At 57.1% G+C, this 17,773-nt stretch overlaps 2 protein-coding genes across 2 annotated transcripts; both read right to left on the bottom strand.

The window, feature by feature from the left end:
• Positions 1-1,288: 1,288 nt before the first annotated feature.
• LOC119109994 (solute carrier family 22 member 1-like) lies at positions 1,289-5,936 on the bottom strand. Its single transcript, XM_037233742.1, has 8 exons — positions 5,928-5,936; positions 4,301-4,375; positions 3,950-4,252; positions 2,968-3,071; positions 2,426-2,780; positions 2,124-2,389; positions 1,788-2,078; positions 1,289-1,433 (listed from the first exon to the last, which is right to left on the bottom strand). Exons 1-8 carry the CDS (start codon positions 5,934-5,936, stop codon positions 1,289-1,291), a joined length of 1,548 nt encoding a protein of 515 aa, XP_037089637.1.
• Positions 5,937-13,462: 7,526 nt separating this feature from the next.
• On the bottom strand, positions 13,463-16,394 carry LOC119109993 (uncharacterized). Its single transcript, XM_037233741.1, has 3 exons — positions 16,326-16,394; positions 15,109-15,311; positions 13,463-13,646 (listed from the first exon to the last, which is right to left on the bottom strand). Exons 1-3 carry the CDS (start codon positions 16,371-16,373, stop codon positions 13,463-13,465), a joined length of 435 nt encoding a protein of 144 aa, XP_037089636.1. The 5' UTR covers positions 16,374-16,394.
• Between the last annotated feature and the right edge of the window lie 1,379 nt (positions 16,395-17,773).

Below are 17,773 nucleotides of genomic sequence, written 5' to 3'. Positions count from 1 at the left end.
TATACGTTCCATGATGGGCAATGTAGTGTCCGTTTGGTCAATTCATACCTAATGGAAACGGCTTCCCGGAGGCTGTTTTTCTGCGATGGTGTGATGTCAGGGAGGATAATTAGGAAAAAGGTGCTGTTGCAGGTGTCCAGCACATGTTTCATACACCATGTAGTAGTAAAGCTGATCCAAAAGTATGCAACAAGGCAGCCATACGATCAGTTTGCAGTCAGCCATGCGAGAGACATCCGGGCCAGAGCAGTGGCCACGGACGGCGGACATGAGCAGGACCCAGATAAGGTACATATGACAGATGGGCCTTATCATGTGGCTTGGTTCTCAAAAGATAATCCTCATTCTTACGGCTTTTGTAATAATGTTTCTAGCAGTTTCAAGCGTCCAAATTTGTTTCCGCCTAAAATTCTGCTACAAGTCTTATCTCTCGAAAAGCAGCCAGCGAAGTGAAGGCCCTTGACAAATCTGTCGCACTGTGAGCCATCGATCCACTTTCAAAATTCTCATCAGCCTATATCTAGGCCGTATTTTGGCGTCCACACTGTGGGGGTAGACGCTTCGTCGATGCCCCAAAATGCCTACCCGCTCGTGGAATTTTGCCTCCTCAGGAATGACAATATTAAAGTGAACGAATAATCTCGGGAGGCTGGATAGCCTTATTTGCCAAACGACAGACGGGTCGAATAGGCAAGACTGTGCACCAGCGAGAAACATCTCTATGTGCATATCTAGCATAGCAGCCATGACATTTGCATATAGAGCGGTAACAATCTCCATCCCTACCCCCCCCCCCCCCCCTGGTCGTCGGGCTCGCTTTCCAGAAAAAGTTGCTGAGTTACACCCTGAGCTTGGCCCCCCACCTTTTGGAACGTTCCTACGCCTATGGGTGAGATGCCATCCCAACCAGTGTCTTGTCGCTCAGCAGTGCTCCACTACTCTGCACGAGATGGTGGAGTGTATTACCTTGAGGATTTGTGGACACGTCGGGTTGCCTCGGCTGTTGATGCTTCCATCAGGAAAAACGAGCGTCGTGTATTTTTTGCACCAAGGCAGTAGCTTCCTAACATTGTCATTCGACGAACTCGCCATTTTATATGCTTGCATTTGATCACGCCACGAACTAAAACGACAGCAATTCCAGTTGCACAACTCATTTACGACTGTCTGTGTCATAACTGTACTCGAGCGGCCAGGACAGATCTCTGGGTTCCTCTCGCTTGAAACAGCGCCATGCTACTAACTTTACACTCATGGTCATCAGCGCCTACAGCAAGTTCAGACGAAACTAGCGGGTGGCGAGATTCGCGGGCAGGCCGACGCCCGGGGCAGCACCGGCAGCGCCCCGCTGGCTCGGCTCGAGCACATTCAGACTGTCGCTGCTATCGTCGGCGAACCGCACCTGGGCCTGTAGCAGGCCGAACGCGCTCAGGCTGACGGTGCGCGCGTGGCTGGGTGTGCGGCCGGCGGCGTCCAGCGGCCGCAGGCTCGCCGCGCCGTTCGGCGGCTGCAGGCAGCCCGCGCGTCCGGCGCCGGCCGGCGGCACCACCGCCTCCAGGCTGGTGGCGGCCGGCGCGCGGCACAGGCCGTCCAGGCTACGGGCGATCCGGTAGGGCACGCTGCGGCGGCGCGCGGGCGAGCCTCGCGGCGAGCTCGGCCGGCAAGGCGAGGCGGCCGGCTCGGTGCCGAAGCGCTCGGCCTCGTCCAGCGAGTCGGGCAGGCGGCGGCCGGCCGTTTCCGGCAGCAGCAGCACGGCCGCGCCGCCAGCCGCCGCCAGCGCCGCGTACAGCAGCTGCGGCAGGCCGCGCATCTGCCGGTGCAGGTGCAGGATGTACGGGCTGAAGAAGGCAACCGCGTGGCCGGCCACGTGAATCAGACCGCAGCCCTGCGAACGCACCTGGGTCGGCGTCAGCTCGATGCCCACCTGCCAGCAGATGTTGGCCGCCACCGTCGCGAAAAGTCGGTTCAGCATGGCGAACGTGGTGGAGACGGTGGGCAGGGTGCGCGCGTGCAGGGTGAGACCCAGCATGAGGGAGCTGAGCGCGGCCATGAGCAGGGCGCCGCTGAACGTGGCCCGCCTGCCCACGGCCTCGGCCAGGAACAGCACGATCAAGTCGGCCGGCAGCTCCATCAGGCTGAGCACGCTGGCCGCCACGCGCATGTCGATGTCGAAGTTGGTATTGCGCACGCTGCTGTCGAAGCTGAGCATCATGGCCATGGTGGTGAACATGAGCACCAGGGTGCGGCCGCGCAGCGCCGGCCGCCGGAACAGTTCGGCCACGGAGGCCGACTGCCGCTGCTGCGCCGCGCGCCGCCGCGCCCGCTCCTCGAACGCCGCAAACACGGCATCGGGCACGAACCGGCCGTTCTCAGCGGCCAGCCGGCGCAGCTGGCGTACGGCGGCGCCGGTGCGGCCAGCGCGCGCCAGCCAGCGCGCCGACTCGGGCACCGTGTAGGCGTACAGCGCGGCGCCGGCCATTGGCGCGCCAGTGACGAGCGCCAGTGTGCGCCAGTGCGCCAGGCCGGAGGCCAGCCACGGCAGGCAGACGGCCGCCAGCATGAAGGAGGTGGCCATCGGCACGTTGATGACGAGCGTGCGGTAGCGGGCGCCGACCGACTCGCTGAGCAACACCAGCGCTAGCACGCACTGCTGGTCGTACGTGGCGCCGGCCAGCAGGCGGCCCAGCGCGAAGCTGGCCGGCCCGCTGGCGGCGGCCGTCAGCAGACCGGCGCAGCAGCCCAGCAGGTTTGCCGAGACCAGCGCCGGCAGCCGGCCGAACCTGCCGGCATGCACCGTCCGTCAGAGCAGCGCCCGGGTCAGGGGCAGCGGCGGGCGCGGCGGGCTCCCATCTCTGGCTGTCCGGACAGCTGCCCCGGCGCTGTCTGGTCAGAGGCGATAGCGCACTGTCCGGACACGCGCTAGCTGACCACTTACCCGACAGCTGCAGGGCAGCCGCCACGGCCTACCTGTCGGCGAGGTAGCCGAAGACCATGGTGCCGATCACGGCGCCGACGAAGAACATGGACGACACGAAGGGCTTCAGCCAGGCGTTCTCGCACACCCAGCCGAACTGAAAAAGGCGCGCGAAGCAGTGTCGGGGTACGGAAGCAGCTGCCACGCGCGCCAAGAAGTGAGCGATGAAAGGTGGTGTCAAAAATGCGACCACTGGCCGGAAGAAGTGCTCGATTTAAAGGCAGACGTGATGGTGCTCGGTCGGCCTACCATGCGTACATGAGATGTGCCCCTTGCGTACGAAGATAATACAATGCCTAACTCATGATCGTGGGAGCGGGCATTGTTGCATTGCAATACATTACATGAGTACGTGAGTTCGAAGCTCGGACACGCCAGAGGCTGTCGAAAGTGCGGTGCGAATGAGTATGCATAACTACACGACCAATAGGCTCAGGTCCTTTCCAGGATCAACTTATATTGGATAACTCAGCTTGCGCAACGGTCAAAATAATAATGGTAAACAATAAAATAAAAAATAAAGAGAGTGCGCAGAAATCACCGTTGGAAATGTTGTGTGGGGAACAACACGTCAATGAGATCCATGACTCGCACAAACACTTCATCCGTTTCGGGATGGCAGAATTACTACGCTGCAGTGATATTCAACGACGTTGGACACAACCCGGGGCGCAGCAAGGGAAAAGAGGAGTGGTCTTCCTTAGGTCTGCATTTGTATTTTCCATCATGGATAGCTCCCGACATGACGTTAAAAATTTGCGTGATGCGTACTCCACGAGATCAGCGCTAAGAATCCTGGCTGCGCCCTGGATGCGATCACCAAGTGACACCACCTTGCCAGAAGTGTCAGGTTGTCAGTTGTCAGGCTGTCAGCCCCAGACACGCGATGCAGCTCCGCAGCATTCAACCCAGGCCCGCAACGTCGCAACTCTCCACACCGCCGACACAGGCCGACGGCACCGGACACCCACGCACCTCGGACACGGCGGTGGGGTAGAGGGTGCCGAAGTCGAAGTGCCAGCCGTGTCGGCAGGACGTCGTGGGCGTGCCGGGGCCCAGGCCGCTCCAGTTGCCGCTGCTCACCAGCAGGGTGAAGTTGACGTCGTAGATGAGGCACTGGTCGTAACCGCCGTGCTCGTCGGGCGGCACCGACAGGCGGCGCGCCTGTCGCGGGCCGAAGCCGAGCGCGTCGAGTTCCGGGGAGCGGCACCAGTGCGCCGGCTCCAGCAGCAGCCACGTCTGACCGAAGTAGACGAAGCAGAGGAACACGAACACGGGCTGCAGCAGGAGGAACGTGCACCGCTGCCGGCGGCCGCAGTCGCCCACCGCGCCCAGCAGCAGGTCGAACTCGTTGTCGAGCCCGGCGTCGTTCAGACTGAAGCGGCTGAGAGCCAGCTGCGACTGCACGGCCGCGATGGTGGCCGGCGACGGCGAGGGGGCCGAGCGGGTGGCCGACGGCGGGCTGCCGGCGAGGCGGCGCTCCGCGGTCAGCCGCGCCGCAGCCGCCGGCGCGGCCGACCTCTGAGCCGCGGTCATGGCCCGGCCGAGAGCGCCGGGGCCGCGCCGAGCTCAACGGCAGGCCTGCGCCCGCAGGTCAGGAGTCGGAGGTCTGTCGCGGAGGTCTGGAGCTCGGCGTGGCTGGACACCCGCGTCTGTCGGAGGGGGTGAAGGTCGGGCTGGGCAGGCGGACCTCCATGTGCAAGCCCCAGGAGACGGAGAGATCTGTGGTGGGGTGACACACACAGTATGGAATACGCGTTACTTAGTCAACGTTCTTTACATGAACGATCCAGTGAATTGGGAAGAAGCAATGCTATGTGGCAAAGCAAATCCGACACGTGCAGTTCTCAAGTGTTGAGAGTCTGGACTGATCCAAAGCAAGGAGGTTACTTGCTCGGTGCTCCGACGTCCTCACCAACCGGGGACAGCAGACCCACGATGCGTTTTTCAGCTCATGCCCTAACCGTAACCCATGAGCGCAGCCCCATTACCCGAGGCGAGGCGGCGTCGAACCAGGTCCTGACCTGACTTTTCAGCATGCCAGGAAAGCACATCGAATGCTAATCCCCCTTCGTTCAAGATCCTTTGAATATCTTGCAGCTTTTGGGCGCTGCACGACGGCCCTAACGCGACAAAAGGCTGAAAAACACTGCCACGACGCATCGGCACGCTGGCAACAGATAATCCCCGCCCGGGAAGGCACCGCGCCGGGGCGACTTACAAAGCGGCTGTGGGCCTTGCCTGCCTGTCTGGCACTCCTTGCGAGGTGATAAGAGGCCATCTGTGTCTCCTGTTTCACAAGAGACGCCACTAAGAGTGCCTCAACGCCGGTCCAATCGGAGCCTGATCACACACATAGTGAGGTGCTAGCGCGGAGATTACTCATGGGCCTTCCTGCTAATGTCGAGGACGGGCCGAACACGGGCAGCCGCACATTTTCCCCACAATTTATGTTTGCTGTATTTGTTGCGATTCCAAGGGTACCGCAAACCGGGTGCAGACCAATGGGCTCACTTCTTGCTCAGCAAATTTTGATACAATTATTTTCCATGAAGCAGAATCGCTTTCTGTTACTCGTTCTCAGTGCAGATCTGCATTCCTCGGAAAAAACCGGCAAATCCCATAAGCTTCATGAACATCTGGATGTCATGGTGAATACATAGACTAATGATTCGGTAGACCCAACGGCCAGTACAAACCCGCTAGCAAATATTTTCTCGGCGTAAGATCACACGTTGCGCAGGAGCAACTGCTGGTAATTGGGCTTTCCACGAAGAAAGCATGTCAACTACCCTGCAATGCGACGACCTGCTCCAAGTTGTCTTTTACCGAGCGTGGCAAACTCAAACGCAGGATAAGCCGCTTGCAAAACGCATGAAGCAACTATGCGTGGGAGCCACTCGGAGCGATAGGGCCAACTACGCTTGGACACACCTAGTCAGCAAATGCTCACCATCATCATCGCTTGCCTTAAAGACGATGCCTCCCCTTCCGCCTGTGTGTGTGCCACTGTTCACCTTCTCCATGAAGCCGGTCTATCTTCCGGCACAGCCAGCGTAATATCCGTCTCCGTGATCACAGCGGATAATGATCTCTTTGCGGGCTGTCCAAAGCGAGGCTGATCGTTGCCCCTCTCAGAATGATCTTCTCGTCCTAGCCCAGCATTAGACCACAGCGCCAAAACAGCGCTGATCAATGATCACTATCGAACTATCAAATATCATTCATGTGCGATGAATGGGCTTCGCATGCCTTTTCTAACCATGACTGTCTTGAGCAAATGTTTTGACCTACAGCTCCATGTTTTTCATTAAAATGCGTCTACATTATGTTGGCTTCGAATGACTTCAGTCTTACCTCGGTAGCCATACAGCCAGTCGTAGTCAGCGCCCCCACTCCCCTCCCCGACACCGGGCGCAGACTACAACCCCCGTCGCAGCAGAGCGATGTCGGGCTCGGCGGGGGCTCCACCTCAGCATGCAGCCGAAAATGTGACACCAGCGTTGTCATCACTGCGGGGCGCGACACGTACTCTAGTCTGCCGATGGTTTGCTTGGTCCATTCATTGATGGTGAAGGCAGCCAAAACGAAAATGACGGTCTTTGGCGCCCAGCAAAACCTGAAAGGGGTTCCCTCAATTGACAGTCATCTTTCGGGGAGATCAAGTCAGAGCCTGTCGTACCATACCTCGACATTGCTTTTTGACCAGTTTTTGTCGTGAGATGTTCACATTGCTAATAGCAACCGGAAATACTTTGGACCTTCCTTTCGACCACACATCACTTCGGCACCAGTTTCACCAGAACAGTCCCATCAACCTACAACATACTGAACGGGCATCTCTCATGCGCATCATTGTCTTTGTGTCTTTGGTAACTACTCCAGCAAAACTTGCAAGGGATCTTAAAGGTAATGAACTTCTCAGGGAGAGTAGCGCCAGCCAGACGACAAATTGACCACGCAATCGACGTGCCGAGGGGGCCAGGCTGGCTCATTTTCAAGCATCTAGCGGTCCCGCATTCCCGCAGTGTACTAGAGAGTCGGAGAGCCTCCTCCACTTACGCGATTCTCGCAAAACAATGTTCACTTTCAATGAAGACGCACAAGGTGGGATAAGCTGCGAGAACGTGCGAGAACGTTCGCACGTGCGAGAACTAGCGAGAACGTGCGCAGAGGACTTTAATTTGCTTCTCTTGGCCCATATCTCTTCAGCAGAATGTCGACAGAAATGCCCGGACCAAAATCGAGGCATTCAAAGGGAAACTGAGAACGTTCCGGAAACGTAGCGATTTGACCTGCCGCGCATTGGTGCCCGTTGATATGAATTTTTGCGTGGTGTTCTTTGATCCATTGAGTATGCGACTGAGAAGTCACATGCCCAATGTGTACACGGCCGTTGGTAGCAGCATACGCATTGCCGCTTGATTTCATATTTCTTTAATGTTGTGTCCCACGTTGCTCGAGTGCGTGGCGTTGGACTGAGAACAGCCACTCGCACGTGAAGAGCCTTAAGGAGTGCAATTCACGAGACAGAAATGAGCGGTGCTAGTCGACATGCCCGTGGCGGAGTAGAGTGTCACACATAGTGAACTAGTTGACGCATATTATTTGAAACATGCTGATTTCTTCGTCGTGAATGGATTCTTCCAATTAAAACCGAGTGAAAGCAGAGATGCCAAATTTTTTTTTCGAGAAAAGAGAACGATACATTTGGTGTCCAGTGGCAGGATTTGTTGAAACATATCACAGTCCATTGCTTGGTACAGGACGCACAGAAAGTCAGACGTAACAAGGAAGTTCAAAATCCGTCACGAGCGCTCCCCAACGGCGATGTTTGGACCACGTGATCAACATTCAAGTACATCGCCCCGATCACCGTCCATCACGAAACAAGCAAACAAGGATCTTTCGTCCCACCTGATAAGGCACTCAAGTGCTTACAGTAGCAAGAATGGGACGAACCAGTGAGAGCGGAATGGAGCTAAAAATGCCTGAATCATTACTGGAATGATAATTCGCGTCTCTTTGTCCTCACTTCCCATGCACCAGAACAGGCCTAAAAGGGCAGTCCAACCGGAACAAGCGCTTTTGGCTGGCATAAGCTTTGCGTTTTTCTGGCGATTACAGGCTGGCATGTACATTTTGTTGCGGCCATGCCATGTGCCAACAAGTGACCTTATTTGGGTAGGTATGCTCGGGTTGGAAGAACCCTTCTTAAACGGTTGAATATACACAAAAGTCGAGGCGAAGACCTCCCTCAAAGAGGTGATTCAAACATCAGAGGATATCATGCCACGCACCTTCCCGATAGGGACGCTGGACAGTGGTTTTCTACGGTGCACTCAGTCGCTGAGACTACATGGCGTCGCCTGTCAACCCCCCTGACAAAAACGGCGGGCACCGCGGGGATCGAACCCATACCTCCAGCGTTCCAGGCAAGCAGCCTAACCACTGCACTATCGGACCCACGGAATTACTGGAACCGCTTTTTGGATCACATTCGCCATGATAAGAGACGCAAAACTACAACGTACCGATTAAACGATGTTATGGGGTAAATGTCGGTCACATTGACAGTACTCACGTTTCATGCCGGGCTTATGATCACGACACACCTACTTTGCAAACCTACTTACTAGACTCTAGTTTGATTCTAAACGTAGTCTAACGCAGCCCACTCTTTTCTTTCGTCACGCGTTCGACGCCGATGCAGCTGAAGTGAGAAATACCTCTACCGCGTGTACTCCACCTGAAAAATAAGGCCAATCATAGCCCATTCAGCGCGTAGTCCGATTTCATCTATCCCGGCGTTGCGTTCACGACTGGTATGTCACCGACCGCACACCTCGTGCCGCACTTACCCGAGGCCGGCCCGCGGTGCGGCCGGCCAGCGGCCGCGGCGCCGGCGTCGGCCGGCGAGGCGCGAGCGTCGCTCACGACGGCCAGCCGCCCGCGCGCCGCCGAGCCAGGCTGTCGGCCCTCACGGCGTCCCATGACACACTGCCGGCGGCGGGCGGGCCGGCGCTCGCCTGACGTCGCTAACGATTTCCCGTCGAGGGAGGGATGCCGCCTGACCGGCCAGCCGTCAGGGCGGGCGGCGGACCGTCCCCGGAGCCCGGCCCAGTGACCGCCCTGCCCCCGGGACCCGCCGCGAGCCGCGCCCGCTTTGGACGCCCGCCGGACGCTGATCTTGTTTGCCGGCGGCGCGCGGAGCGGGCCTCCCCGGGCGCGCGGGGACCTCCCCGGGCGCGCGGAGGCTCTCCCGTCTCCGGCGGACACATACGACGCCCGCGGACCGCGGCAGGCTCCGGCCGTGGGTTACGATCGCCTTTCCGTCCCTGCTGGGATGCATTCTAGTGCAGTCCGCGACGCAGGCCGGCTGCAGCAGTCGCTGGCGATTGCGCTTCAAAAGGTGTGAAACAATTGATGTGGGTTTTCATACTTTTGCCAACACGATGACTACATCTGACTTGTAATGTGAGGCATGGCGCGCTGCACGGATAGATTAAACCCACACCTTGTGTTCCCCTCTGGAATAATCGACAGAAAGTTATGAGTCGTCACGCACGTGACGGATGTGCGTGACGGCTCGCATTCCATGACCACCCACCGGCAGGTGAGAGGTCCGTGACGACCTGCTATTCTGAGGGATGGGCGTCACATGCAATAGGCAATACGGAATGGAGACGCGCCGCTCCGCCGTTGTCAAGGGTCAAGGTGAAGGCAAGGCTAATGCTGCCGGCATTACGTGTTTTGTCACCAGGGGCGCAGCCGGGAGCTCATTGATGGGCGGAGGGGGAGGGGGAGGAGGTGGAAGAAACGCATCACGTCGATTTTTAATTTGTTTCAGGAGCCATCGGTCGTAAAAAGGGTACAATGCAGCGGTTTTCTGGGGGGGGGGGGGGGGGGGGGTCACCCTCCTACTCGCCACTAATGCGCTTGGTAAAGAATGCCATTGGCGATTGCACCGGAATCAGTGCGTGTCGTGGCACTTGTTATTTAAAGCCAGCCGATACGTTTCCTGAGCCGGATTTTTGCACCAAGCCTATTGAAATAAAAACGCTGCTCAATGGGTGGAAACAGCGAGGAGGGCAATTCAGCGCAAGTGCGGTTAGTCGCTCTTGCGTGAGCTGTGTTACTCGTGCCTGGCCATGCCACTCACTTATTTAAACCGTTTAGTGTCACGTTTCTGAAGCCGGAGGACATTTTCTCGATCTTCCACTTCACCCATCTTCAAAACAAGAGAGGCTTCCTGAATGCTGGCAACGGAGCATCTAAGGACGTTTGTGTGCGTGGGTCCATATGTAAAAAGGATGCAGTTACACTCCTTGTAAAAATGCCCATGGCGCGTGGGCCTAGCCCAGATATTCCTACGGGGCGCGGACAGGGCTGTTGGCTATACATCTCGCCGATATTTTTACTTTTCTGTCGGGAGCCACCTGTGATGAAATACGGAAAAAACCGGGATTTAGGGGGAACGCCTCCCCTACGTCCCCCTTGGCCGCACCCCTGCCAGGACTGGCCTATGGAGAAGGTATGCTGAAACCTAGTCAGCAAGAGGACGGCTTTTTGTCCATTCGGACTGCACGGTGGCATCATTGTCAAGGCAACATTTGACATGTTTAGGGCTAGAGCGATCTGCCCTCGTGAACGTGCCTCAAAGGCCACCTTGTTTGCTTACTTTTGGATTACTGTTGCGAGCAGTTTAGTAGACATCGCACTTTTGTAGGCGACATATCCAGATAGTCGATAGAGATATAGATGGTTGATGGTAGTTGCACGTCTGGAGCTCCTTTGGCTCTAGCTCTTGATCTGTCAGACAAAACATATACTGAACCAATCGAAAGACTGGCCAGTTTATTCTTAATGCAATTGTGCACGCCAAGCCCGGTACTGCCAACAATGTGTACACCAAGCCCGGCACCACCGGCACCGGCAAGCCAGGTTCCATGTCTCGCCATAATATGCTTATTTTTATCGCCACGACCGCTAATTGCTTAGTGATCACCGCCCTTTCAAAGCGTTTGCTGCCAGTTTTGCGCGAATGTCATTTGGTGCCCACAGTGTCAAACCGATGGGAAAAACCATTTTGCACGCCAGGCACACCCGCGTCCACAGCGGCGGCCAATCGCCACTAGCCCTTGAGCATCTTCATGCGCGCATGCGCGGCCCGCGTAGATTGCACTTTCGGATCACAATCAATGCAATCTGTATATTGCGACGTAAGATTGCACAAAGACGCGAATACCCGAAGATGCACATTTCGATGTAACGCAAATGATATTAGCGTGTTAAACGTAATCAGCGTAGTCGTAATCGCATGAGTTAGTTGTTGCTGGTTAGCTCCGCCTCCCACCGCATTTTGCGAAGTTTTCAGCCCCCATGTGAAAAGTGATGGAATAGTTCCCACATGTTTTCAAAGAAGACGGTTACAGCAGGCATGGGTGGAAAAATGCGCAGGTATGTTTGGAGCACCTTGGCCCTCCATGCTTGTCACAACCTTTCCATATGTGACAAGTCATCGGAAATTTGCACAAAATCGTCAGCAAAGCAAAGCACCTTATGTTTTTGAGAAACGCTGGTCTCCGATACCTTAAGGATCTCTTATGGAGCTTCTATCATGCGAAATGGGCAGGTGCTGAAAGCTTGCTATTTAAACGTCTGACTCAAAATATTTTCTACATGGACGCAAGTCAGTTTTTAAACAAAAAGTGGTATTCTTTGATAGTCATTCATAAACTGGGTTAAAACTAATATTACTGCCGAGATACAGCTCGCGTGGTAATGGTGCTTGAGCCACACGCGGACACAAACGCTTTCTTCACCAGCTCGCACTCAGATATTCACACATTCCAAAACAGCGTCCGGGAATTGCAGCCCAGGAGGCGCATCACAACTTCATCCCCGGGACGCCCTGCTGGTGACCGGGCGGGGAGGCGACCAGCCACGCATGGCGTGGCAGGCCAGCTGCAGCGTCGGCGGCTGGGCGGGCTGGATCGGTCGGCAGGCTCTAATGACGTCAGTGCCGCGGCCCGGCCCGGCGGGCTCTAGTGACGTCAGCGCTGCGGCCCAGCCAGCGGGCTGGAGTGACGTCAGCGCCGCGGCCCGGCAGGCCGGAGTGACGTCAGTGCCGCGGCCCTGCCGACTCTAGTGTCGTCAGCGCTGCGGCCCGGCCGGCGGACCGGTGCCCGCGGGGTGGGGCTGCACCGCACCTCTCCCGTCCGGCTGGTCAACAGCACTCGGCAATGCTCGGAACCCTGCGGCGTACCAGGCACCCCGGTTAGCACAGTGGCCTCATTACGTGGGGCGTGCTATTCATTCGGTTTTTACGTCTCTGCCCTCCTCAAGTTTAACATGGTGCTGATCGTAAACGAAACTGTACACGCCAAAAGATAATTGTAAAAAAACTTTTTAACCAAAATAACTGAATAGACTGGTCAACTTGCTTTCATTCCCGGAACGAGCTCCAAGTAGGCTGCCAGTTCAGCAGTTATTGCAAAACTAGATATCACTGAATGAATGGAACGACTCCAGATGCACATATCACATGACGACGCCGACGACTCCACACAACTTACCTGAAAAGTGATTGGACAATGCGGCCCTTCACAGCTGGAGTGAAGACAAACGGGCAAAAAAAAACAACATTCGCGATATTTTTCTTACCCTATAACTATGAATTTTCACACATTTTAACACGCTTTGTTGAAGGTGAACTCCCACAAAATCTGCGCGGCACGTCTGCCAGCATAACAGCCTTCCTGACCTTTAACTATCGGCTGTTGTTGCATCATCCAGCCGATGCCGTGACGCGTCGCTACACCCCGCGCTCCTGAAGAGGCCGTGCATCGGTCTCACAGGCGGCCCGTCCGACCGGGTCGTCCTGCCGTCCGCCGGGTCTATAACGGCTCGTGCCTGTCCCTCGGCCGGCTGTTCCTGAGGCGCGCCGGCACACGGCGTCGTGCCGTCATCCCGCTGCGGCGCCATCCGGCCGGCGCCGGCCGGCGGGCCGCGCGCCCACGCCGCGCCAAGCCTTTGCACGCGCCATCCGGCCGGCGGCGCCACCGGCGACGTGTGGGTCACCGACGCCGCCGCCGGCTCCAGCGTCACGCCAGCGTGTGGGAGCCGCAGCGCCGCCGCCGGGCCGGGCTGCACGTCCAGCCGGCCCGGCCCGGCCACTGCGCCCTCCTCGCAGCCCGGCTGCTTGCCCGCGGCGCCCGAGGCCGGCACGCCGCGCCGCCCCTGGGCCGCTGACAGCGCCGCGCCGTCCGTCGTCTCGGGGCTCGGCGCCGACGGCGGCTGGCTGCGGGCAGCGGCTGCGGCCGAAGCCGTACTGTCGGCACCGGCGAGCGCGCAGCGGCCGGGCTCCGCAGACGACCTGCCGGCTTCCCGGCCGGACGACGACGTCCGCCTGCCGGGGCTGGGAACTGTCCCACTCTTGGGACCGGGCGTGGCCTTGCTCTCTCGACTGGGAGCGGCTTTTGCTCTTCAGACATGCAGTCGTCCTCGCTGTTGGACCTTCGGGACGCCTCGCAGCAAGACGGGTGCCGGGCCCGCTGCCGAGTGCGCTCGGATGATGTAGTCGCTGTCCTCCATCAGCTGCACCTCTCGGTCAAGGCCGGTCCACGCTCCAAGCTGAACCTTCGGCGGAACGTACGGTCTCCTCTTCACCCTGTAATATCCGCAAAAGTGCTGTTGGCACACGCAAACGCACACACACACACACACACACACACACACACACACACACACACACACACACACACACACACACACACACACACACACACACACACACACACACACACACACACACACACACACACACACACACACACACACACACACACACCACACACACACACACACACACACACACACACACACACACACACACACACACACACACACACACACACACACACACACACACACACACACACACACACACACACACACACACACACCACACACACACACACACACACAACCACATGCACGCACGCACGCACGCACGCACGCACGCACGCACGCACACGCGCGCGCACACGCACGCGCACACGCACGCGCACACGCACGCACACACCCACGCACGCAGCACGCACGCACGCACGCACACAGGTATACATACATATATAAATAAGTGAATATATGTATTTATTTATCTCAACAGCACCTCATGGCTTTAACCAAGACGTGAAGAATGCTGACAACCACTCCGTTAAAGCTGTTCGAGGTCACCTCCTATCGCACTGTGATGCTATCTACAATTATCTAACACCAAGCCCCCTCAATGTCTAACTGCTTGTCAGCACGTCTGCTTCTCAACTATAATGCCTCTCACGCTCCGAGGCACAAGCTCAGCAGTAGGGACCAAGTGTGTGGTCAGCGTTTCAATATTCGACCACGAAGTGGCAGGCCTGTAGATGTTTTTCATGCTTCATTCCCCGGCCGGAGCACACTGCCCGTTGCTCCTCCTCTTGCTCAAGATCGGCCAATCAGCATCGAACCAGGCAGTGGTCAGCACAACCTCAGGGCGTCTCGGGCTTGTTAAATCAGTCGGGAACGTCAAAGCCGCGTTTCCCACCGCCAAACACCGTCTACAGGTTGCAGCCTATGACGTCACAGGTAAGTGAGTCACAGTAGTTCGTACGGCTCGGAGTGCAGCCGCTCGCGTGTGACGAAGGCACTTGTGACGTCATAGGTAACAGCTCCGGCAGGCACGTTGCCATTAGGGAACGCGGCCCATATATCAGGGTTCGGGGTCAAAGGACAACAGATTAGCGACCAATGAACTACGCTTGTGGAGGCCGTCGGGGAACCCGAACTCTGGCAGCACGAATTTATATTTACCTCTTGCACACCCTGCTGATTGAATGCAATGATGCTGAGTGGTCTTGGGCTGACCCTTTTTTGACAGACTAACGCACACTACATCATATCGTTCCATGACATTGGTGACGTTAATGGATGGTTTCACATACCCATCGTTCCGGAAGTTCCGGCGGCGCGAGCTGGGCAGTGGCAGCGCTATCGAGCAGCAGTCACCAGAGGACCCCCCTCCGCACTCAACTGCGAATGCTGGTGCGCGCCGTAACCTCGTCTCGACCGGGCCGCAGCGGGCCATACATCACCTGTCAGCTGCCGCTGCCGCTGCCGCTGCCGCTGCCGCTGCCGCTGCCGCTGCCGCTGCCGCTGGCTTCTGTGGCACCTCTGGCGGGTCCAGCTCCGACTCGCAGCTGGGACGAGTGCGCGGTGGAGTACAGCGGCCACGGTCGGACAGCGAGGCATTGCCCACGCTCTGGACGGCCGAGGAATCAGCATGTCCCATCACGATCTGCGGACATTTTTGGATTTAGTCGGAGTCCTCTTGATTTGGTGTCTTTATGGATCACCGCCCACGCTAAGCAGCACATATTGCACGAGCCCCAGCCCCACCCTCCGAGCGTATAATTCTGGGTCAGAGGTATAATTTCACGGCGAAAGCTTAACGTGCCGCAATGCTCGGCACGGTCCACTGTGACGTCACCTAATATTTAGCCGCCCAATATACTGCCACCTGATATACTGCCACCTGATATTCAGCCGCCTGGTATTTAGCCGCCTGATATACTGTCACTTGATATTTAGCCATCCGATATACTGCCACCTGATATACTGCCACCTGATATACCGCCGCCTGGTATTTAGCCGCCTGATATACTGCCACCTGATATTTAGCCGTCTGGTATTTAGCCGCCTGATATACTGCCACCTGATATTTAGTCGCCTGATATACCGCCACCTGGTGTTTAGCTGCCGGGAGCTGCCGCCGGCTGCAGACCATCCCAGTTGGGAGAAAATAGAGCGCCCAAAGCGCTCTCTATTTTTTTCTCTATGTCTCAAAGCCGTTCGGGGATCAGGCCCCCAGACAGGTTGTCAGACATCTGATCCAGTGGCGAATCCTGGGGGGGAGGGGGGGGAGGGGACATGGGGCCGTGCTCCGTCATTGGGCCGAAGACGCACCGCAGTCTCGTGGTGAAGAGGCACCAAAATCCTTATTTCAGGAACGCTTAATCTTTGTCTTCAAGACGCACCAAAGTTCAAAGGCGCCACAAACGGCCCTTTGAACACAAAAAACCAAAGAAAATTTACTTCTAGAAATGGCGTGGACTAAAGCCAGGAAACATTCTGGCGTAAGATATGCTATCACTAAAAGATAGGGTTTGAGAATAAAGTGGCCGAAAGCCGGGAACTTCTTGGTGAGATAATCAAGGGGGGGAGGGGGCACCAAGTTCTAGGAGGCACCGCAGTGAAGCGCGGCCCCTCCCTTGGCGAAATCCTAGATCCTTCCCTTGTTCTGATCACATACCTGCTGTCTGGGAAGCAGTGTGGTTTTCGTCACTTCTGATTCTGACATGTTTCTCAGTTCAACGACGGTGTTGGCGCTATAAGAATCGCTGATAATATTCCTGTGGCCCATCTGACGGTTCGACTCACTGCCTTCACTCAATCTTGAGGACCTCCCTGTTTGAATTTGCCCGGAGTATGCAGCGCCAGGCAATACTGGGCTGTTCTGATGAGCGGCCTCCACATTGCCGTGTGATAGCCTATCCCTCTTGGTGGCCGGGCGCGACACCGCCCTGTCTTGGGTATAGACCACCGGCAGTGTTTCGACGACGTTAAACTGCCGCACATGTGCATAGGCCGCTGTGGAGAGCGACATTATTTTGGCGCCTCGATCGGAATCAGAGCCGGATTTCGATGCTCTTCCCGACGCACGCGCCTTGGCGTCCAAACTGTGCGCCACGTGCTTTACCGGGGAGACGCCCCTCTCCGGCTTGGAGACAACTTGATCTTTGTGCCTCGACCTGCACCTCGCTGGCAGACTTCCGTACTTGCTGTCCGAAATTGGCGCTTGCTCTTCAGCCTCTGGCGTCGCGGTCCTGGTCGCCGCCTCCGCTTGCAAGCTGGACGACGAACTTCGCCTGAATTTACCAATCGCTGTCCGCTCTTCACCAGCAGAGTCGGGACTAGAAGGACCATTGCCGGGCGGTGGCACGACATCCCCCTGCGGGGTCTGGCACACCGATCCAGGAACAGACGCCACGTCTGCATGTCTTCGGGTCAGGCTGAAGGGAAGGTCCCCAGCCGGTAGGTCGCTGTTGCTCTCTGAAACGGTCCAGCCAAAACGTGAGATAGTTTAAGCGTATCCATGCACACGGATAAATAATGGGATTTCGGTGCAGCTGAGGATATCCAAAATCGTTTGTATGTGGGCCCAAGCAATCGGGATAATGCTACCGATTAACCCGATGCATAACACACCCTTATGAATCCTACATACAAAAGAAAGCAGGCCACAGCCTTTATCGTTACCGACCGTTGAGGTAAGCGCATCTTGAACAGCAGTGCGTATACCATCAACTCAGGGGAAATACTGCACAACCACTGCAAGCGTTGGCTTATATTCGCACTATGTAGATCTGAATAAACTCACCTTTGTGTCTGTTTTGCAAATCACCCACAGCAAGTAGCGCGTCGTCGGATGACGCGCTCTGATTCAGGTCCTCGACGCCATGCCATCTCTCGTCCTTCTCCAGAGGCGGTCCGTCGCCATCCAGTCCTGTCCGCTCCCGTCCACCCGTATATTTCTTGTTCCCCTGGCGACGAGGTCTGTCCTCTGACTGCCTCGCGACGCACTTCTCTGAATCCCTTCACTTGCCCTCGGGCGTCGCTCCCGACGCCGCGCGTCGCGCAGCCGCCCTCTCCCTCCGCGGCGCCGCGGTCGCCCTCCGCGCCCTCGGCACCGCTCGAGGG

This window comes from Pollicipes pollicipes, unplaced genomic scaffold (assembly GCF_011947565.3).
Source record: "Pollicipes pollicipes isolate AB1234 unplaced genomic scaffold, Ppol_2.1 Scaffold_7231;HRSCAF=8579_pilon_pilon_pilon, whole genome shotgun sequence".
NCBI classification, from domain to species: domain Eukaryota; kingdom Metazoa; phylum Arthropoda; class Thecostraca; order Pollicipedomorpha; family Pollicipedidae; genus Pollicipes; species Pollicipes pollicipes.
This window is presented reverse-complemented; position numbering and strand designations above follow the sequence as displayed.

Coding starts and splice junctions, on each gene's coding strand:
- LOC119109994 (XM_037233742.1), bottom strand. Junction 4,253..4,300: donor TCGACCTGCTGCTGGGCGCG/GTGGGCGACTGC, acceptor CTCCTGCTGCAG/CCCGTGTTCGTGTTCCTCTG. Junction 2,390..2,425: donor CCGAGTCGGCGCGCTGGCTG/GCGCGCGCTGGC, acceptor GCCGTACGCCAG/CTGCGCCGGCTGGCCGCTGA.
- LOC119109993 (XM_037233741.1), bottom strand. CDS start 16,373: ATGTCAGAATCAGAAGTGACGAAAACCACACTGCTTCCCAGACAGCAG. Junction 15,312..16,325: donor CACTGCTTCCCAGACAGCAG/GTATGTGATCAG, acceptor AAATGTCCGCAG/ATCGTGATGGGACATGCTGA. Junction 13,647..15,108: donor GCGGCAGCGGCAGCTGACAG/GTGATGTATGGC, acceptor CGGATATTACAG/GGTGAAGAGGAGACCGTACG.